A 23,594-nucleotide genomic window follows, 5' to 3' on the forward strand; every position below is an offset into this window, starting at 1 on the left:
CACACGACGATAAGTCACTCTCGGACTCTCTCAGACAGACTCCCTGAGTTCGCTCTAGTGACTACTTTACTTTCACTGAAGTGCGGCACCATCATCCTGCTGCAGCAGCCAATCCTGGTGCAGCGTTAACAGCGCCACTGCGCCAGGATTGGCCTACGAGCAGGGTGCTATCTGCCCATGATGAGACCAGGGCCCCGGGTCCCTGCCTGTGTCTCTGAGTGGCTAGGGGAGGGGGGGACCACTGTACGCATGCGCGGGCCAGTCAAAATATTGAGGACTCCTGGATTTCACAGGCGCAGTGTGTACAGTTACTGTAGTACACACTGCGCATGTGAAATCCAGGAGTCCTCCGTATTTTGACTGGCCCGCAGTTACTCCGCTGTTCTGCTAACACTCTCTGTCACAGTCCCGCCCCCCGACGGCCCACTTCCTATGCGCTGCCCGATTCTGCCGGGCTTGTCCCGGAGACGATAGCGCGATTTATTTTACAAAATCCTGAGATTTTAAATTATGCATGCATGTTGCGCGGTCGTCCATGGCTAGTGGGGCAACGCCCCAACGCCCCCCATGGACGCACCGCCACTGTTGCAAATGCTTGTTTTTCTTGCTCCTTACTGGCCTTCAACACCTCCCCTGGGATAGTAATCAATATGTAAATATATTTACAATTAGAAGCGTGCACTTCACAGCTCATCACAAAGCTTTCATTGATTTGATCAATGAAAGCCAGTACCGGCTCCCAATCATTCTTTACATCTGCAAATTGCCCTTTACGTTTTCAGATTAACTTGTAGCGCATATTTCTATTCTTTTCAGGCAAGCAGGCATCCTGGAAGGAAGCCTTGTTTAGCTGTCTGATCAGCTCTGGTTTCACATCACAAGAAAACACTCCCTGAATGGCATTGCAGCTTTTAGTATTTTAATTTCATAATGAACTGTCTGGGGACTTTTGTTTTTCCAGAGTAGAGTTAGAGGTGAGGCCTGGGAATGCGTGACCCCTTCCCATGACTCCGCGCCCCACAGATTGAAGACCTCTGCCCTAGGGTGTGATATAATCAACAAAGTCCTAGTATGTCTCTAGCTGGTCCTAGCAGTAGCCGCATCTCTGAGCCAGTCCTCCAACTGGAGGGAGTTGCAGTGGCCCCAACACATCGCCACCTGCCGCTTGTCTAGTAATAGCAGATGGGAGGTCCACTTTCGTGACTCCTGGGGACTTATTTAACGTAGCCCAGGAGCGCAACAAAGTGTGTGCTCCCTAATTGCAGGCCGGTTGTCTAGTAAGTTGCATCAGACTGACTCCCAATACCGATCTGTGCTAGGGCATGCCCAAGCCAAATGAAGAACTTGCACAGAGATCGGAGCAGCGGACACAGCACACTTCTTCTATTAATCCTAGTTTAAACAGCCATTCTGGAGACCGGCATAGTCCATGAAGAAATTTTAAATGTATCAAGCAAAGCCTATAATTGGGTGACAGTGCTCTCGCCTGAGCGCAACAGAAAGCCCACTGCTCTTCAGTTATGCCTATGCCCAGAAGGTCTTCCTACTTCTGTCGCGCCACAGGGACTCTCACCGGGGCAGTGTGTTGCATCTCTCGATACAATCTGGTTATCAACTTGCGTGGGGATTCGTTACCAATGAAGCTCTCAAGAACCTGTTGCGTAAGGGGTGCTCCCGGAACCATGGCATACCCAGTGCACAGCGCATACCACAGCTAATCCGCAAACTTTTAAGCATAGTTGCCTCATCTCCTATAGCTCGCTGCAGCGTAATAAACTATCCCTCTAGGAACGCAGCTCCCATTGGGGTAAGCCGAAGTCTCTTCAACCTTTCACATACCCCCCATCTCCTGGGAATAGGGTGGGCAGGGTGCCTCAGCACTGGCACGGAGGGGGACAAACCGCTCGTCTAATCGTGCGTTTGCTCGTCCATCGAAGCTTGTAGTGTTTTTTTTCGCCACATGTAATGGCTTCGGTGCCACGTTGTCCTGCCTGGGCACAGTGTGTACTGTGAATTTGAGTTGAAGATAACCAGTAGAACGCAAACAGTGCCTATGCACAATAGTAATAAAGGTCCTTATCCAGTGCGCCTAATCCGCCCTATTTAAAAGGTAGAGTAAGAGTCTCCCAGGCAGTTCTGGGTTGTCTCCCAGCCCAGCCCATCCACACCGGACTACATCGAAGTCTGCATCAGAACTGACAAGTGAGTGGAAGGGGTAGGTTAGTAAATAAATAGAGAAATTTGTGACACACGGGGGGTGAAAGCAAGTATCGATGAGTGTGTGCTGCATAAGGGGCCACGTAAGCGCCTCTCAAGTGATGAAGGGAGTTCACACCTGTCCAGTCGATCACTAAACCTGCTGATGAGATCCTCATCAGGGAGTCAGCATGGGGGCATGGAGGGGCCCATGATGGATGGGTTCGTGAAGGGAGAGCTGGCAGCACCTTCATAGCAGCAGCAACGGCGCAGGGCACAGCAGCAGCCCCAGCACCCGGCCTGCACCACCGCCCCAGACACTTGCAAAGTCAGTCTGGGTGGGTGCCCCAGGGGCACCTGAATGTTATGAAAGTAACGCGCCTCTCGCAAGAGCGCACATCCTGGCCAAAGAATTACCTGATGAAAGGAAGTACTAACAAAGGGCTACCAGGTCTGTGAACTAATGTATCCACAGCAGGTATCAGTGTCTGAAAGCACAGTAAAATGTTTGATTCACGGTGAGTCAACTAAGCTTTTTGAGGTCTATCAAATTAACAAACCAGATGATCTGCACTGTACCATTGAGTACCAGTAAAATGAGTAATGACCACCCATAATAGCAAGAAGCCAGCTACAGATGCTGAACATGGCAGCGATCCCAGTTGAGGGCGGGAGAGGGGCACTCACCTTTCCCACTGGTGGAGGCGTAGGGCCAGGCTTCAATGTCGCCCCTTACACTGATCACATAAAGATCGACATTGCAATCCATCAGGGGCTGGCGGAAACTGGACCCGGGCGTCCCAAAACTGCATGGAGGAGCCGAATAAACCACAACTGAGCCAGCGCTAAGGAGAGGGGACTGCCCACAGGCCCCCTACCACAACTCCAGGCTGGAGACCAAGGTAAGCTGGGAGAGGAATTGCTGCCCCACCACCCCATCCAAAACAGTGCCTGCAAACGGGAGGGCTGGAAAACCTATGGAACGCATGGGTACTGTGTGGGAGCGATATCCAGAGCACCCCGAATTGAGCGTCTCCTCATTTACTAGAAAGACTGATGGCAGGAGGGCCATGCACCCTTGTTTGTTACTGGTCAGGCAAACTAGGGCTTTTCTTTTCCTCTGTCTCCACCCCGTCCACAGTTAACCGGGCCAAGGGCTAGCCAGGTTCCGGAACATACATTGGTGCAATTTCAATGGGCAAGTGCAAATGAGGGATTGAGCAATGCCCCAGCAACTTTACATTCCTCCGTCCCTCCCCCACCTCATCCACTCCAGCAGACCCAGAGACACTCAGTGAGCCAGACCGCTATAACTAGCAGGGGAGTGGAGTATGCGCTAAACTCAGGACTATGCACCCATACTCTAGAACCCAGCCCAAAAATCGAGCCTCTGCTGAAAATCGTGACTTGAAGAAACCGTTCACAACCTCTTTGACCTTTGACCCTGTCTTCAGGCAGGTCACCCCCCCCCAGCCGCCACACGGTCCTCCTGTGTCGCCGCCTGTGCTGTCGCCTTGCTCCTGCCGCTGATTGCTGCTACGTGAGTCCCCCTACCCCTGCTCTTGTCCCTCGGTCACTTGTTACCTGTTGCATTCTGTTCTGGTGTATTTTGTACTCCCTTTTTGCCTTCTGTGCCCCCCTCCCCCTGTATTGCCTCCGTTCCTTTCCCCGTGTCCCTCTGTTACTCCTCTCCAGCCGCTGCGTCCCTGTGGCCCCGCCCCCGATGTTCCCATTTGCTGCCCCGCTCCTGCCTCCCAGCTGCTCCTCCCTCCTATGGAGGACACGCTGCTGGCGCGCCAAAGGCGTGCCAAAGGCAAGCCCGTCTGCGCTGGACCATGCTCAGCGCCAGAACACCTGGCCCCCGCCGGAGCAAGGGAACTCTACTGAGATACGACTCCTCCGCCCTCAACACCGGTCGCCAACCCGCCTGCTACAGAGCGACCCAGAGGGGAACCCAGGGACCCTTCATCTGTCAATCCTGCCTCCGAACCTGTAGACCACCCACCGGACTTAACATCAACAACAACCACCTCAAGTGCATCCTCCTCAACACACGCTCCGTCCACAAGCACGCCGTCGAACTCGGAGACCTCCTCGACACAACAGCACCAGACATTGCCTTCCTCACAGAGACCTGGATGAACACTTCCTCGGCCCCTGACATCGCCATAGCCATCCCGGACGGCTACAAGATCACCCGGAAGGACCGCATCAGCCAAACCGGAGGAGGAATCGCCATCTTCTACAGGGACACCATCAACATCACGACCAACGCCGAAGACACTTTCCACCGCCGAACACCTACACTTCCAGATCCACACTGACCCCAAGACCACCCTCAGAGGAATGTTAATCTACAGACCCCCGGGCCCGCGCACACAATTCAGCTAAACCATCGCAGACTTAATCAGCCCACACGCCCTGGCCTCACCTGAATACATCCTCCCAGGGGACTCGAACTTCCACCTGGAGAAAAACGACAACACCACCACCCTGCTCGACAACCTTGTCACCCTCTGACTCCAACAACTGGTGAACACCCCCACCCTCCTCGCTGGCCACACGTTTGACCCCCATCTTCTCCGCCAGCAACCACGTCTCCTTCAGCCACTCCACCGGACTACACTGGACCGACCACAGATGCATCCACTTCACCTTCAAAAAGAATACATCACACCACCGCACGCAACAAATCCCCCGTAGATGCTGGAGCAAAATCACCACAGACCAGCTTCTCTCATCACTAAGCCAGAACCCGCCAGCCGACACCGCTGACACCAACGACTCAGCCCACAACCTCGCACAGTGGATCACCAACTGCGCCAACGACCTCGTTCCACTGAAGAACCCCCAGGCAAGACCGGCAACAGGAAAACCTCATGGTTCACAAACACCCTCAAAGAAATCCTGCGGAACCTCAAAAAAACCTGGCGCCACGAACGGACAACAAAAAACCTGACAGCCCTCAAGAACGCCACTCGTGAACACCACCAGCTGATCCGCACCACCAAAAGTGCATCGTTCAAAGAGCGGCTAGACAACAACACCCACAACAGCAAAGAACTCTTTAGCATCTTCAAAGAGCTCTCCAACCCCAGCGCCTGCAACAAAGACATCACCCCATCGCAAGACCTCTGCAACCCCTTGCCACGTTCTTCCACCGCAAGATCGCAGATATACACGACTGCTTCGGACCCCAGACTCCGCCTTCAGCCACCAAAGCCTGGACCCCCATCAGCATGGAAGACACCACCCACGTCATGAACACCATCCACTCTAGCTCCCCCTCTGACCCTTGCCCCCATCATATCTTCAACAAAGCTGACATCATCATCATCACACCCCACCTCCGGAACATCATAAACAACTCCTTCACGTCAGCCACCTTCCCTGAGAGCTGGAAGCACGCAGAAATCAACGCCCTTCTGAAGAAACCTACAGCGGACCCCAAAGACCTCAAGAACTTCCGCCCCATCTCTCTCCTTCCCTTCCCGGCTAAAGTCATCTAAGACCGTCAAACAGCTGACATCTTTCCTCGAGGCAAACAACTCGCTCGTCCCAGTCCGGATTTCGAGCCAACCACAGCACAGACCGCCCTCATCGCAGCCACCGACAACCTCAGAACCCTGATGGGCAACGGAGAAACAACCGCCCTTATCCTCCTAGACCTCTCTGCAACCTTTGACACCGTATGCCACCGCACCTAACAACCTGCCTCCTCAACACTGGGATCCAAGGAAAGGCCCTGGACTGGATCACCTTGTTCCTCTCCGACAGAACCTAGAGAGTCCGCCTCCCTCACTTCCGCTCAGCGGCCACCGAGATTATCTGCGGAGTACCCCAAGGCTCCTCGCTCGGCCTTTCTCTCTTCAATATCTACATGAGCCCCCTCGCCGCCATCGCACGCAAACACAGCATCAACATCATCTCCTACGCCGACACCCAACTGATACTCTCCCTCACCAAAGACCTGGACACCGCCAAAACCAACCTCCATGAAGGAATGAAAGACGTCGCAGAATGGATGAAGCTCAGTTGCCTGAAGCTGAACTCCGACAAAACGGAGGTCCTCGTTCTCGGACAATCCACATCCGCCTGAGACGACTCCTGGTGGCCCACAGCACTGGGCTCCGCGCCAACACCCACGGACCACTCGCGCAACCTGGGATTCATCCTGGACTCCTCCCTCACGATGACCAAGCAAGTCAACGCCGTCTTGTCATCTTGCTTCAACACCCTGCGCATGCTCCGAAAAATCTTCTGATGGATTCCCACCTAAACCAGGAAGACTGTCACCCAGGCCCTTGTCACCAGCCGACTGGAATACGGAAACTCCCTATACGCAGGAACCACAGCCAAACTTCAGACACGACTTCAACGCATACAGAACGCCTCCGCATGCTCGTCCTCGACATCACTCGCCACAGCCACATATCCGCCCACCTGAGAAACCTGCACTGGCTCCCCGTCTGCAAGAGGATCACGTTCAGGCTCCTCACCCACGCACACAAAACGATACACGACCAGGGCCCCGAATACCTCCAACACCCGCCTCTCGTTCTAAATACCCCCCCCCCCCCCCGCCAGCTCCGCTCCGCCAGCCTCGCCCTCGTCCCACGAATTCGCAGAACCACCCCCGGAGGAAGATCCTTCTCCTACCTGGCAGCCAAAACATGGAACTCCCTCCCCTCACACCTACGACTGACCCAGGACCATCTCACCTTCAGAAAACACCTCAAGACCTGGCTATTCGAGCAGTAGCGACACCCCCCTCCCATCAGCGCCTTGAGACCCTCATGGGAGAAGAGCGCGCGCTATAAATGTATTGATTGATTGATTTCCTTCTTTCATGTAGTTGCTTCCCTGTGAAATTGATCCAAAAAAAAACCTAACCTGCGAGTGGTGTTCGCGCCATAGCGAGGCATGTGGTTTTAATTATCACGCCCATGTCTGGGCACGATAATTGAAATCACATGGCAGTGGTGTGGGTACCAGACACCAATAGGCCATGGGCGGAGCAATGCGCCCGCTTTTGGCCAATTGCCTGCTGTCTTTGATAAAGACGCGTGCAAAGGCCAATAGGAAAAGCATGAGCGTGTGCGATTCCTAGGCCCGTTTTGAAACCCCCTACATGAGGTCTCTCGCTGGGCTGTGCACTGCAAAACAGGCGTGAGTCCTAAAAAAGGGAGTGGGTTGAGGAGAAGGGGGGGGGGGGGGGGGGAAGAGGACGGATACAACTCTTCAAACATTCCCAACAACTCCCACGCAGCCCCCACTCCAGCCCCTCAATCGAACTGAATACAGACCCCAACCGCAGCCACCAGGAGCTAACCATGCAGAACGATAAGGGAGTCTTGCCATCCCTGAGGGGGAACACTAGTCACCCAGCGTACCCCCAGAAGAGGGATGGGTGGCTGGAACAGGGAAGCAAACTGACCATCAGGCACCATCGGGGGCATCCCCACATCTCAACAGCAAAACATTAATGGATTGGAATGCCAATCGGATACAGCCTCGGGGCTCCCAGCCCAGGGGGTCCAGCAGCAGCCATCCCACTCTAATATCTACTGCCGATGCGATCAGTCATTATCACTTATGCAACTATAGTAATCAGTTCCGTGGGTGGCCTAGCGATTGCCCCAGCCAGCTGGAGGCTTCTGATTGATTTAGCAACTGCCTTGAGGTCGGTGAAAAAGGAACTCCACCGTTGAGGTGCGTTGCTCGAGTTGGCCAATCTGTTCATCATGGCTGGAGACCTTTTCTTTTAAGCAATCAAATCTGTCCGTTAGTGAGTCTGTTTTACTATCTGCGGCTGCAAGAGACAGTTTGAGATCCTTAAAAACCACCCGTATGTCTGACTCGCCTCCTGGGATGATCCGCCGTCAGCCATAAAATCTTGAGAGGTATCCTCCAGGGACTGTCTCTGAGCCTTGGGCCAATCTGTGTCGCTCAAATGGCAGTTTTGACTGCTGGGCATCTGTTTTCCCCATGTCGGCTGCCGCAGGAAATCTGTGTCCAGCCATATTCATCTTCACAGCCCCTTCCGTGTGGGCCCAACCCACCCCTAACAGATCAGGGGAGGGGTGGTATGTGCAGACCCCCCACCTGGGGGGAGGACACCTCCAAAGTGGTAGCCTCAGAGCGATGAGTCCCTGTAGTTTCAGTTGACCATGGATCGCCATTGCTTTTAGGGCCAACCTTAAAATCGATGTCATTGAGACCTCTCAGGCAGAGTGGGGTGAGATTTGCATTTTCTCCATAGAGAGTACCAATCACAAATCTTGGCGGGCGCTCTTATCTATCGACCCCCTAGCAACAGAGCTCATTTTTCCAGCAATCTCATAGAGGCTATTGCCCCCCATTTCTTGGCTGCAGATAACTTCCTCTTAGAAGGGGACTTTAACTTCCATGCATAGCTTCTGTCTGACCCTTACACGTGATCTTATAAACGGTCTCAATACTTTAGGAGTCTCTAAACGTGCCGTCGGCCTACTCACGGCAGGACTTACCCTGGATCTACTCTCCCCCCCCAACTAGAAACCGACCTACCTTTCCCTATTCTATGGTCGACCATTATGGTCCGCCTGCAGAACTCATTAAGCATACCCCCACTCTTGAATAAAATCAAATTAAGTCAACCTTGGAACAAAATCAATTCTGATTCCTTTACTGCCAACTTCTCCCCATCCCTCTGAGTTGGCCAATCCAACCATGGTGCCAGAGGTCTCGACCTTGCCATTACCACCACTCTTGATCACATTGCCCCCAAGAAACAAACCAAATGCCTCATTAAACTCTCCCCCTGGTTCTCCCCAAACGTAAGATTGACAAACTTGCCGTCAGGAAGGCGGAACGGAAGTGGAGGCGTTCTAAGGATAGTAGTGACAAACGGCACTATAAGACTACTCATCAGTTATACATCAATCACAAGCTCTGGACGGAAACAGCCCTCCTGGCAGTGACAGAGGAAGCACGGAGGCTCCTGGACCAAGGCGGCACAGCAGCAATTATTTTGCTTGACCTCAGTGCCGCCTTTGACACTGTGGATCATAACATCTTGCTCACTCGACTAAAACATCTATGTGTGACAGATTTGGCTATCACCTGGCTTCAATCCTTTTCAGGTCTCGGAGGGTGCCACCTCATCAAACCGATGGCCTCTTACCTGTGGGGTCCCACAGGGATCTTCCCTGAGCCCCACGCTTTTTAACGGCTATATGGAGCTATTGGCTGGAATAGTGCTTTCTTTCGGTATTGAAATTATCACCTATGCAGATGACACCCACCATGAGGGGTCATCTAGCACCATGGGCACTTGCCTAGAAGCGGTAGCCGAATGGATGGCACTATCTCACCTTAAGCTAAACGGGGACAAGACAGAACTGATGATCCTGGGTAAGTTTCCTTCACCCAGCCTGGCTCCGGTGTGGCCTACCCGTCTCGGCACCATGCCGGTCCCTAAAGTTCAGATTAAGAGCCTGGGCGTGTGGCTGGATAGCGGCCTTTGTTTTAACTACCAAGCCACCAAACTCAACAAAAATATTGCCTTTACTCCCCTTTCAGGCTAGAAGGAATGTTTCAAGCCCTCATACTGTCCCGCCTAGATGTCGGGAATGCTCTGTATTTGGGCGCGCCATTGGCCACCATTAAAAAAAACTGCAGGTGACTCCAAACCGTGCGGCCCGCTTACTCCTGGAGCTTCCCCGGAGGCATTCAGCGTCATCTGCTTTGAAGCTCCACTGGCTGCCAATCCAGTCCAGAATCCTTTTAAGGCTATGTGCTTAGCTTACTGAGCCATGTGGAAATCGGGACCCGCAATGATTCGCTCTCTTGTCAGCCCCTATCAACCTACTGGAAGTCTGCGTTCTAGTACGGCCTTCCTTGCTACCACAAGGAAAGTACGCCGAGCGAGATGGGGTGGACGTTCATTTTCCTGGATTGGCTCCATTTTCTGGAACTCCACTGTACGCCGCGAACCTAACCTACAGGTCTTCCGCAGACTCCTGAAAACCTTTCTCTTTCACTAACACTCATTGTCTGGCTCTGTTCTCCGCCCGCCCGGTCCGAGCGCTACGAGGCCTCAGGGTAGAAGTGCGCTATATAAACCCAATTTTCATTTCATAGACTGTGCCAAAAAAGAATACTTGGGCACCAGAATCACCCTTGCAGCTAATTCGCAGAAGGAACTTAACACTATTGTCAAGGAATTCACCAATCCTCCCTCCTATCGACAACTACGAATTGCTTCCCAGGAGTGGGTGAACTCCCTTTCCACATTCTTTGTTGGACAGATCAATGATATTTCCCCAATCATCAGACATCACACCCAGTGGGTGTAATCCTGACCCCTTATCTTTCCATATTGTCCCCCTCACTGACTTCTGTACAGTTTCAGAGGACTAAGTACTATCAACTCTTAATCATATAAAGTCAGGTTCCCCTAATGATCCCGCCTCTGCACAAGTCCTATCCAAAATGGGCCCCGTTTTCCTCCACCAACTTACTGCACTATTTAACCATTCCCTGTCCCAGTCCATAGTCCCTACCCTCTGGAAAGAGGCCATCAGATCCATTTTTAAAAAGTCTTCTGCGGATCCCAAGCAGTTATTCAACTACCGACCAATATCCCTTCTGCCATTCTTTAGCAAAATTCTGGAGTCTCTGGTTAACTGCCAACTTACCCATCACCTGGAAAATAATAAACTACTGGATCCCTCCCAATCAGGATTTAGGGCATTCCACAGCACCGAAACTTCCCTACTTGAAATGGTCGACAATATCAGACTTTCCCTGGACGCCAGGCAATCTGCTATACTGGTCTTACTTGACCTGTCTGCAGCCTTCGACACAATCTGGCATGGCATCCTTCTTTGATCGCCTACGCGTATCAGGTGTCGAAGGCGCAGCCTTGATTTGGCTCAGGAGCTATCTGACGGACCGCTTCTCTAAAGTTCAAATAGGAGACTTCTTGGTTAGCCAAATTATCGACAAAGGTGTCCCCCAGGGCTCCATTTTGAGCCCTACGTTATTCAACCTGTACGTGTCCCCCTTGGCCAAACTTATTGAATCTTTTGTGTTTCAAACAGTTTCTTACGCAGATGACACTCAGCTGTTAATCACCATGGGATCAGATGTCACTGAGACCAAAAAGCGTTTCAAACTCTTTGATAGCCATAAACAACTGGATGACTAACAATCTCCTTCTTAATGCCAACAAAACGGAGATTCTGCTTTTTCGGGATGCAGCCAAACTATGGCACAACGACTGGTGGCCCTCTATCTCAGGACCTTGTCCTCCTCCTAAGACAGCTGCACGTAACCTTGGTGTAATTCTAGACTCCAAACTTTCAATGTCCGACCACATTAACTATCTGGTCCGCACTTGCTATGGACTTATGCGCAGTCTTAGAAAAATATTCAAGTGGATTCCACTTTCCTCCTGCATGCCCCTTGTATAGGGACTAATTATTAGCCGCCTGGACTACAGTAACTCTCTTGTTGCCTCTACTAATGTAGAACTCCTGGCCAAGCTCCAGGTCAGGCAGAATACAGCGGCCAGACTGGTCCTTAATCTGCCCCTGCGTTCTCCTTCTGTGCCCAGCCTAAGGACCCTGCACTGGCTTCCAATCAAAAAGAGGATCCACTTCGAACTGTGCTGTCTGGTGCATAAGACGCTCAATAAGAAAGGACCTCACTACCTAGCTAAAAAAAACTCACTATACACCAACAGGCGAGAACCCTTGGATTCAATAGTAAATACCTTCTGACAACGCTGAAGGTCCGCACAGTCAGAAATGGTGGTAGATCCTTCTCCCTGGTAGCCCCCGAAACTTGGAATACACTGCCTTTACCCCGCCGCCTGGAAACAGACCACAAGAAGTTCCGTTGACTCCTTAAAACTTGGCTATTCTAGCCCAGTCCTCTCAATCTGGCTGTCGCGCTTTTCCTGCCTGTCCTGAGTACTAGCAAGCGCTATGAGACCTTTGTGGTGAAATATGCACTCCATTTCCTCTGGCTCAATGTCTACGATAAAGTTCAGTCTGGATTTTTGTTTCCCCACGGCCGTCGCAGCTCCTCAACAGTACCTCTGTTTTCGCACTACTCCAACAGGAAAAGCCTCCCCTGGCCCTGGGCCCCAAGCACAATTCGCCTGTGCCATAATGCAGCTCACCCATCCTCCCTGCAGCGAGAGGTGCACCCCTCCTCGAATAAAAATGGTGCAGCTACCTCCCAGAGGGGTGCCTACAGATCAATGGGCCCTCGTAGACCAATAGGCCACCGCCCCATCTCCTTAGTTATCAGTGAGTGGGTTCCAACAGCAGAGTCCTGCAGCCAGAAACCAGCAGAGCCCCTACTACAGAGGCCTGGAGGAAAAGGATCACCTTCCACCACAGCCACACACTGGGGTCTCTTTTTGTGCACACAGTCTGCAAAAGGCCTCTGCCAGGTCCATGTCTCGTGCGCTTTCCCCAGTGGTAACACCTCACCACTCCGCAGCCTCCAAGCATCGGCTGACTCGTCCGCAGCTCGTCTGTGCCTCACCTTGCGTAGGTAATAGTGCCAGTTGCTCCGAGACAAGTACAAGGAGATGATGGATGGAGCGCTGAAACTTTTCAGACACTCACCCTCAGTCCGCGATCTAGGTTGAATCCATAGTCTTTCTTTAGCTCCCTTTGCCACCTCAGTTTAGCCCCAGCTATATGCAAATCAATCTGGACCCTGTGCCTCATGGGAACAGTCCAGCCCAAACTGCCAAGCCAGGTCTTCACTGGACCGGATACATGCATCCTGGGGGATTGGTTTCAGGCTATCGCCCCTCATCAGCCAGGATAGCTTGAATCCAGTGGCAAAGTGAGCAAGGGACCCACGTCTGGGCATACCCTGCCAACTTAGGGCGAACAAAGCAAACACAAGGAGATGGACGGAGCACTGAAACTTTTCAGACACTCTTCCCCCAGTCACACTTCTTGGTTGAATATATAACTGATCTTTAGCTCACTTCAAAGATGTTGCAACGTCATTTATGTAGCAGTTGAAGAGGTTTGTGCTAAGAACGCTGCCTTGTTTAATTCCTCACAAATGTGGAATGCACCAACACTAAACCAAGATTATGTCCATCCGCTGTTGATATTACACAAGTTGTTTTTTTAACCTTGTTCAATGAAACGCCAAACAGCCGAAGCGTTTCGTCCAACTGGTGTGGACTTCATCAGGGCTTTAAAAGTGAGTCTAATCTTCTATAGTAGTCTGTCTTTCAAAAAAAAATCCGAACTGTATTAGTCCCTTATGGCAACTGTTCCCTCCTGGATCCAGGGACAGTTGCAAGTGAAACTGCTCCTGTGCTGATTAGGAAAGAAGTCTGTGTGCGCCTATTTTGTGATGACGGTTCACTTCTAATGTGATCAATGACACTGTCTGCCACCAGCTCGGAAGGTAGAATTGGAGGGGGAGTTAGGAAAGTGCCCATTTTTGCATGATTCCCCCCCACCCCCCACCCTTCAACTTCTTTGTCTGACACACATGATGCACATTGACTTGGTGTGCCCTGGGTCTCTGCCGATCGGGTTCCCAGGGCCTGTGTTCTTTCTCAAAGCTGTACCTTCGTACCCACATTTGGCACATCTCTGGCCACAGGTAAGCCTCTTATCAAAGGTACCAAGGGCACTATGACCAGGGAAGGCCTCTAAGAGCTGCAGCACAGATTGTGCCACCTTTAGAGGCCCTGTACCGTAACACCCACACACTGCCATTGCAGGCTGCATGTTTTGGTGCAGAGGAATGTGGTGATTCGACATGGCACACATCCCTGTGTGCCATGCCTGCAACTCACTGTCTGGGCCAAGGTAAGTCACTCCTCTAGCAAGGTGCACCATACCTCAGGTGAGGGTACCGTGGCATGAACCCTGTACCCATACAGTGTATAAATCCATTCTTAGACCTTGTAAGTGTAGTAAAGCCATAAAGAATATATGGATTGGGAGTTGGTCATTACGAACTCCAGAGATCCATAATGGCTTTACTAAAACCTTATACGTTTGGTAGCCAGTGTGGGATTTAATGTAAAATGCACCCACAGATCATTTTGAAGATGCCCCCTGAAAAACGACCAGCCCTGGTGTGGTTCTTGAATGGCTGCCTGCTATTTCCCAACCACCACCAGACTGATTTCTGGACCCCTGGGTAGAGGTCCTCTGCTCTGTGTCCAGAAACAAACCGCATCCTGGGCAGAGGTGTTGTGCCTCCTCCCCTGGGGTGGGTTGGGTCCACAAAGGGGAAGCTTCAAATGCCTGCGGCCTTTGCAAAGCTGTCCATTCCATTTACTTCCACCAACAACTTGCTCCCACTGGTTCTTTCCCCATTAGGGGCGGGAGAATCCGCAGGAATACTAGTTTAGGAGGAAAGATGTTCCCACCTTTACCAATCCCACCTCTCAGGTGGGGGAGGCGAGGTTAACCACACATCTCTGTCCCCTCCATCTTGAAGATGAGGGGACCCAAACAGTTAGGATACACTTTTAATTGGAGGCTGAATTCCTTTGCAAAGGTTTGATTTTTACCAAGATTACTAGTGAATTAAGGAGGGATACAGGCCTATACTATAGCAACTTTAAAGTATTTGCAAACCTTGGCCAATACTAACTTTAAAAAGTAATTTCTATTTAAACATATATATATATATATATATATATATATATATATATATATATTTTTTTTTTTTAATGGTTTTTTATTGGGCCAAGGTAAAGCATCGTAATACAGAGTGTATGCAACCTGCTACAGTTCGTAACTAATGTCCATTGAGTGCTAAGACAGAATTGGCTTAAGAAACATGCATTCAGCTGTAGCAGGGAGATGCAAATGAGGCTCATGACATGCTTATGCGGCCAACAGTTTAGAATTAACCAACCCCGCAAACCCCCCCCCCTACCCCCAACCAATCCCCCGCCCTCCACCCCAACCAGTGTGCCATATGTTCGAGGTCCAGTGATTATGAATCTGAGAGAGACCCGTGTTTAGGTGTCTGTCGCCGTGTCCGTGAGATGCAACAGCCGTAAGTACTTTGGACACGTAATTTCATTAAATTCTTTGGACAGCAGCGAGATGAAAGGTTGCCAGACTTTTTGAAACGTGGCTGCAGAGTGAGAGAGAGTAGCCTGGATACGTTCCATGCCCAGGGTGTACCAAAGTTTGTGTAGCCACCCTATGTGGGTGGGTTTGGAGGTGGACCCCCAGAGTGAGAGGATATGTTGCGTGGCGGCTTGGATGGCAATGCCCATCTGTCTGCCACGGACCGATTTCAGGGGGAAGGTGAGTGCATTGGGAAGCCCCAAGATGGCGTATGCAGGGAAGCGAGGTATCTCTGTCAAAGGTCGCGTCAATGTCATCTAAGACAGAGTTCCAATAGTCTCTGACCTCTCTGCAGTCCCAGAGGATGTGAGTCATAGTGCCTTTTTCCCCACACCCCCTCCAACACAGGTCGCTTCTAGATGGGTTACCTTTATGAAGTCTGACTGGGGTGAGGTGCCAATAGGTTGCCAGTTTCACAGCTGTCTCTCTGCCCGCTGTGTTGCGTGTGGTGTGGGATGCCCTGTAGTATACCTGGCTCCATTCCTTAAATGACAACGGTCTGCCCAGTTCGGATTCCCATCTTTTCTGTCCAGCTGTCTTGTGTGAATCTATTGGAGGTGTAAGCATTTTGTATATATCAGAGATGAGGCGGCGATCTGTGTCTCTAGTCAGGAGCCATTTCTCGAAAGGAGTCATGGGGCGTCCCACCAAAGTGACAGTCGCCGGGTCAAACATTTTTTTTAACTTTTTTTTTTTTTTTTAACCTTCTCAACCCTCCCTGGTCCGTTTCCCCCTAAGCGCCCTTGTTTTTTAATCATTCTGTTTCTTTCCTACCCACCCAGTCTTGGTATCTGCTCACCCTCCCTCACATAAGGAAAAAAGTTCTATAAAGCAGCCAGCACTGACCACTGTATAGCTCTTTTTTTGATTCCTCCCCTTATTCACCCCCCTCCCCATACGTGATTGCCAACCGTTCGTCCATTGGCAAGACCAGCTGGCTTTGCCAGCGCTTGGTTTTTATTAACATTTAGCCATGTTGCCGAACAGCCACGCTGCTCTACAAGAGGGCTAAAAAACGTTGGCCAAGCCAATAGCTCACACATAGGTGAGACCTGTTGGCTTTGTCAATACTGTCTTGCTCTCTTTTTAAAAGCACTCCGAGAATGCATGCATTTCCCCGTCTGTTTTCCCACTTCTCCCAGCACGTTCTACTTTTGTTGCCTTTCATCTACGATTGTTACAATTTTATACAGATTCGCCTTTCCGCGTGCTCTCTGGTGCACATTCCTTTTTAAACAATTTCATCTATGGCTTGTATGTGCACGTTTCATCTTTTACGATTAATCATTAAAAAAAACGCTTGAGCCACAATTTTCATAAGCATTCTGAAAGAGCAAGTGTCCTTACTATTCATCATGTTTACCTGGTTCTCTCTGCACATTTTTTTTTATAACCTTTGAAACATGTCCTTTCCCACAACTTTGTCCTTTGAGCTGCTGTCACATACACTGTTGTACAGCTTCACCCTTTCAAGCCACTCTCCTGTGATCTTTAGCTCCATGTTGCACTATTGACTTAAACAAACTGCAGTTAACCTTGAAACACATTTTGCTAAAACAGACCTTTAAACAGTAGGAGATCCTAAACTGATAGCCATTTAGCAATGTTATATCGAGGTGGGTGCAACCCACCTTTGATATTGGATCCGAAAGTGGTATTCAATGAAGACTGTATGCAACTGTAAGCTAACTTGTCTCACATCATTAACATTGTTGTCTTTTTGCAATATGAAAGCTTTTGGTAGAGCTAATTGCAGCTCCTTATGATTTAGCAGAATTTCAACTAGATATACAGCAAAGGCGCTTGAACCCTTGACTTTAGTCTGAGACTCAGATACATTAAAATACCTAGACACTAGAGCCGCTCTGTTGAGCTGGGTACAAAACATACTGATATCTTAAAGAAGTGGAATTGAATAATGCTCCATATTGACTGCAAGTTAAGTGTTCCCTTATTAACAAACATGGATTTATTTTTGTAGTAATGCAAGTTGACAGTTCACTTACTGGAGTCCTCTTTTAAATGCCCTGTGACAACGCAACATCAAGCACACGCATGACCATGGTGGTAACAGGCGTCGGCCCATATTGTTTAGGCTGATGGTCAGAGACCTTATATAAATTGTCAGCTTTACTTGACATTATCTTCCATACTTCAGGTGACCCCCAAAACTGGATATGTTGATTTTAAACAGTGTGCCTGGTTGCTCTAGTCAGAGTAGATTGCAAACTCGTTCCTTGTGTGACTGGTGTCTAAACCTCCCTAGACCTTTCAGAACTGCAAGTAAACCCTGTGGCTTACAACACCCCTCAAAGTTTGGGCTGGCTCCAACCTATAAATAGTCTTTGTATCGGTCTTTTCACTTTGAAATTGTTTATCTATATTTCAGGAAGTGATTCGGTGGATGAGCAGACTCTGCAGGACGAGCGGGAGGATAAGCTGAAAGAATGCATTGATAACGTGATGGATAAGAGGTGAGCCAACATTTTGTGCCACGGTTGAATTTCTGTTGTGTGCCATGTTTTTAAATAAGAAATGCAAAAAATGAAATGATTGTGTTCTGCAAAGTAGGTCCAACAGGCAGTTTTTAGAAGGAGGTGCAAAGGAATAAGGGCCTTTATAGAAACACAGAGAAGGAATAGTGCTACATGGTTTAACTTATGACTGAAGACGTTTTGTCACTTTCGAGTTAGCTGTAGTGACTGTTCTTTTGTGGAATAAGCAAATGAGGTTCCTGGTATCCCATGTAAATACTAAAACGGCGTATGGTTGTAGCTGTGGGATTTGATTTGAAAGTGCCCCTACACTGGCTCTTCTTTTTTGGGCCTTGTAGTGAGGGCTATCTGCACACATTTGTATGGTTCCTTATCTGGACCAGAGAACAATTGCAGCTTATGTTTCCTATACCCATGTCTACCTATAAGCGATGTTATCAAAAAGAGTGCCCCTGCCTTGTGTGCTGAGAACATTGATGCCTTTCCTCCCTGCCTTTTCCCCTGACCTTTCCCTTGTTGACCCAGCGTGACCTGTTTCTCGTTCTAGTGCTAAAACCCGCCAGGCGGCACTGGAGAGCCTGCGGCTTGCGTTGTCTGCTAGGATCTTGTATGACTTCCTGCTGGAGCGACGTCTCACTCTCACAGATGCTTTGGAGCGATGTATGAAGAAAGGTAGGTGGCATCTTACAACTGGCGTGTGTCTTCGTGCAGTCAGAGCGGCAATGGGGAAGGGTACATTGGTGAACAGAGGAGAGGGGCAACTGCATAAGAAATGGGATCTTTCCCCTCATTACATTTTCCCTATCTTCGGAAACCTGAAGGTTCGAGGCATGTGGGCTGCTGAATTCCTATCTGTGCATACATCGCCGCCTAGTGTTGGGTCCGGATGATTGCACATTGTTGTCCTGGAAGAGTCTTCGAAGTATCACGAGAAAGGTGGCTCCTCCCCTGGACTACAGTGCGCATGGGCATCCTATCCATCCCCAGATTGTTTTTTTCCGCCATTGGGTTCGGATGTACTTTCTTGACTCAAGTTCGGAATCAACATAAAACTCTTTGCGCAAGGCCAAAAGGCCTTCGGGGCGTCTGTATTGTCTCGTTCGGTGCCTATACTTCATCCAGTTCTCCGAACAGGACGTCGAAGGCCGTTTGCCTTTTCGACACCAGGCCCAAATTCGACGACGGAACGGAGCCTGTTCAAGGGATGCCCCGTCTGCAGCTCTAAGTACCCTCACATTGATGTGCACCCAGTGTGCAATAAATGTTTGTCCCCGGACCACGACGAGGCCAGCTGTATGGCCTGTTCAAAGTTCCGATCGAAGAAGACTCTTCGAGTTCGACGCGCCGCATGACAGTCGGCGCAAAAAACTACACCTGACCCGGAGAGCATCTTCGAGGCCGACGATGACGGCGTCTAAGAGGTTCCTGACCAGCAATCAGACCCAGAGTCGGAGCAAGATTCTATCTTCAGTATGGACGACTATGAAGACTATGTCCATGAAGACGTCGTCTAGGTAGGAGACGACGCAGAGGCCATCGGAGCCGTTGGTGACGACTCCAGCGATGAGCAAAGCCCACCCACAATCGTGGGGCCTAATATTGACACTGTCCTCTAAGGCTCAGGTCGAGGTATCGCCGGAAGGCCTTAGCCGAGATCCTAAGTTACATTCTACAGCCCCGCGTCAAGGCCCAGCTAAGAATACGTCTACAGAGCCATCGGTCGAGCCACAAAAATCGAAACCGAAACCGAGGCAAACACGAAACCGAAACTGGTGAAGTCAGTGCTCGGATCGACGCCCTCGAGCTCCTCGGCTCCAGTCAGGTCTACCAGCGTCATCGACCCTTCTGGGCCACAAGGCGGCGCCGACCCCAAGAGCGGGTGCCGAAGCCAGTCTCGACGGTCAAGCACGTCAGCCTGACGCCGTCGACGTCCAAACATGGCAACACTGCCAAAGGACTCCATGCTAAAAAGACTATCGAACCGACCCTTGCAGCCTCTAAGACGCTATTCAGTAAAGCCCTCGAGTCGAAGACAAAGTCCGACCCAAAGGAGCATATCTCGTCAAAAACCAAGGACGTACCTGCTGCGCACCATCAGCTCGAGTCGACGCAAGGCCTCAAGCATGCTGGTGATACGTCGAAGCCAATCAGATCGAAGACTATGTCAATCCCTAAAGCGGTCGGTTCGTCTCTGGTGCTTCCACCACCAATTAAATACGGGCTGCCCCCGACCGCTCGACCAAAATCGCTCGAGCCACAGAGGAGCGCCGAACCCTCCAAAAAGGTATCCTGACCTTCTAAATCGCAGTCCATTCCGGAGGAGGTAATGTTCCAGGCTCCCTCAAATGACAATCAGTCGAAGCTCTACATCGACTCTGATTCGGGCAGGCTCACCATTCACAAAAGGAAAATCGCACCAGAGCACCCTTTGGAGTCATATAAAATCCCCCTCAAAAAGAAAAAGGACTCGGCAACCTCGAGGAAGTGGGAGATGATTTATAGTCATATGGTATTTATTTACAATGCTGACTCTGATCAAGGGGAGTCTCAACACTGGACTGACCCTGATGATCCCCACACTACGCCCGACACTCAGTCTTATAGTGTGAAAACCTCGCCTACTGAAGACACGGCGGCTTTATTGAAAGAGCCGCCCTCAACCATGATGTTGACATGCACGCAGAGCCGGTGGAGGAGGACTTTCTCTTCGATACTTTCTCCAGCTCAGAAAGATCAGTGAAAACACTGCCCCTGCTAAAGGTTGTCCTCAAACATGCTACTGACATTTTCAAGGAACCCACCAGGGCAAGGGTTATAAACCCAACGATTGAAATAAAGTATAAGCCTGCGCCTGTGGACCCTATGTACATCAAGGGCCAACTCCCATTGGACTCACTAGTAGTGGCTAATGCTCGCAAAAGAGCAAACTCTCAGACGAGTGGTGATGCTCCTCCGGACAAAGAATCCAAAATCTTAGAGGCTTCTGGTAAACGGGTGGCAGCTCAAGCGGCTAATATTTGGAGGATCTCCAACACACAGGCCCTATTAGCCAGATATGATAGGGCTCACTACGACACGCTAGAACAGCTGTTGCAACACCTGCCTGATGCTTACAAAGAGGGAGCAGAAAGGCGTTCAAATTACACCTGTGCAACAAAGTCGTGCTGATCCGGACGGACAACATGACTGCCATGTATTACATCCAGAAGCAGGGAGGGACACTCTCTCCACAATTGTCTCATCTATCCCAGAGCATGTGGAAGTGGGCCATTCAGAGAAACATGTTCCTCATGGCGGAACACCTCCCAGGCAAGGACAATCAGATGGCGGACCTGCTCAGCAGGCACAGCCATCAGATGCACGCGTGGGAGATACACCCATCAGTGCTCCAACCATATTTCCAGCAGTGGGGTCATCCAGAGATCGACCTCTTCGCCACACAGGAAAATGCCAAAGCTTCGCTGTCAGGTTCCCACACCCGCAGTCTCGGGGCAATGCGATATGGATGAACTGGTCAGGCAGATTTGCGTACGCTTTTCCCGCCAGCACCACTCATACTGCTAGTGGTGCGCAAACTGCGACCACACCATGACGCTCATCCTGGTTGCTCCAACGTGGGCACAGCAGGCCTGGTACACCATGTTCCTAGAACTTTTAGTGGTGCCCCACGAAAGGCTGCGCCTCACGCCCAGTCTCCTCACTCAGAGCCATGGAGACATTCAACACCCAGATCCACAACAGTTGAGCCTTGCGATATGGCTCCTGAGGTCATAGTTTGGCTACCTCAACCTACCCCCCTGACTGTATGAACATCAAGGAGACCTACAACTAGGGCATGTTATGCGGCCAAATGGAAACGGTTTGTCATTTACTGTTCCAATAATAGCATTGATCCGCTGGATGCGTCCACGCAAAACATCATATGCTATCTGTTGCATCTCTACAGATGCAATCTGGCATATAGTTTGATCAGGATACACCTGGCCGCCATTGCGACATATCTTCAAAACAGGCAGCATCTTTCCCTTTTCAGGGTGCCTGCCATTTAAGCCTTTCTTGAGGGACTCGGAGTCATCCCTCCCAGGCACCCTCCTTCACCTGTCTGGAATCTAAACGTGGTTCTCACCAGACTAATGGGACCACCCTTTGAACCCCTTCACTCTTGTGAAATACAGTTTCTCACATGGAAAGTGGCCTTTCTGGTAGCCATCACATCGCTACGAAGAGTTAGTGAGCTTCAAGCCCTAACTATTCAAGAGCCCTTCATACAAATTCATGCTAATAGGGTGGTGCTACGTACCAACCCTAAATTCATGCCTAAAGTAGTGTCGCAGTTCCACATTAATCAAAACATTGAACTGCCAGTTTTCTTCCCCAATCCAGATTCTGTGGCAGAGCGTGCACTGCACACCTTAGATGTTAAAAGAGCTCTCCTGTATTACATCGACAGGACAAAAGATTTCAGAAAGACTAAGCAACTGTTTGTTGCCTTCTCTCCACAACACAAAGGCAACCCCATTTCCAAATCTGGTATAGCCAGATGGATTGTTAAGTGCATACAAATCTGTTATCAAAAAGCTAAACGCACATTAACAGTTCCCCCAAGAGCGCATTCCACACGCAAATTAGGGGCATCCATGGCTTTCCTAGGTAACATTCCCCTAGAAGATATATGTAAGGCAGCCACATGGACCACCATACATACATTTACCAAACACTACTGCGTAGATGTACACTCCAAACAGCAAGCTGCTGTAGGTCAGGCTGTTCTCAAAACACTTTTTCAGACTGCTGCAGCTGGCACGGGCAACCGCCGCTAAGGAGGTAACTGCTATTTATTCTATGCACAGATATGAATTCAGCAGCCCACATGCCTCGAACGGAATATGCTACTTACCAGTATGCATCTGTTGTTGGCATGTAGGGCTGCTGACATTCATATCGCCCGCCCTCCTCCCCGGTGCCTGTCAAACTGCTGCAAAAGCAGCGATAATTTTATAGCGCCAACTTGTTAATGTCCCTAAGTTGGTAATGGTGGCAAGTCTGTGATCATGGCTATAGGCCTATTCTGTTTATTGTGATCTGTTATGATAAAGGCAGTAGGCCTGACATTTATTTTAAAAAGCAGGTGTTAGTCTATAGGCATTTATAGGTGGATTGTTATCACTTTATATTAAATGTTATATAGAGATAGTTTGTTACATTGACACTACCGTATTAGTAGGAAAGGGATTTGGTGTTGGTTTCCTACGACAAACTGTGGATATAGACCATTCTCTCTGTGAATCCTTGCTAGGCTTAGTGGAGATAATATTTTGTTTAGCCAACTGTAAATCTGTACACACTTTTAATGTTGTGATAGTGTGCCTGATAGTTCCCTTGTGGAAAAATGTATGCTCAAGACAGCAGGTTTGAGTCGGTTATGGTGATAGGCTATAGGCCTGACTGGTGCATTCGGAAACCTGTCCAGTTCCATAGGTCTGATCATCTTATGAAAAGTTATGACAAGGGCAGTGGTCCAGGCTTAACTTACTGTGAAAAGCATTTGTTAAAGCCAATAGGCTTTATCAAATTGCTACAGGCTGTAGACCGGTATTTGGTTACATGTAATCTCCGATAAGCTTAGTAGGCAAGGGTCCGACACACCCTGGAAGGAGAATTTCACTGTGATGAATCTAGTTGGACCCTATTAAGATGGGTTGTTTAGAGTTTTGTTAACTGTAATTTTGTATAGATTTATTTTCATAACTGCACGATGGTTGCCAGTTAATGCGGA

General features: G+C 49.9%; 1 protein-coding gene across 1 annotated transcript in view; it reads left to right on the forward strand.

Moving 5' to 3' along the window:
- LOC147668823 (interferon-related developmental regulator 2-like) overlaps nucleotides 1-23,594 on the forward strand; it is a 93,294-nt gene that overhangs the window by 30,628 nt on the left and 39,072 nt on the right. The window contains exons 4-5 of the mRNA XM_086948428.1: nucleotides 17,713-17,797; nucleotides 18,366-18,490. Coding sequence (XP_086804554.1) covers nucleotides 17,713-17,797; nucleotides 18,366-18,490 — 210 coding nt within the window. The remainder of the gene's footprint in view (nucleotides 1-17,712; nucleotides 17,798-18,365; nucleotides 18,491-23,594) is intronic.

The sequence above is a fragment of the Lissotriton vulgaris genome, unplaced genomic scaffold (genome assembly GCF_964263255.1).
Source record: "Lissotriton vulgaris unplaced genomic scaffold, aLisVul1.2 SCAFFOLD_437, whole genome shotgun sequence".
Taxonomy (NCBI): Eukaryota; Metazoa; Chordata; class Amphibia; order Caudata; family Salamandridae; genus Lissotriton; species Lissotriton vulgaris.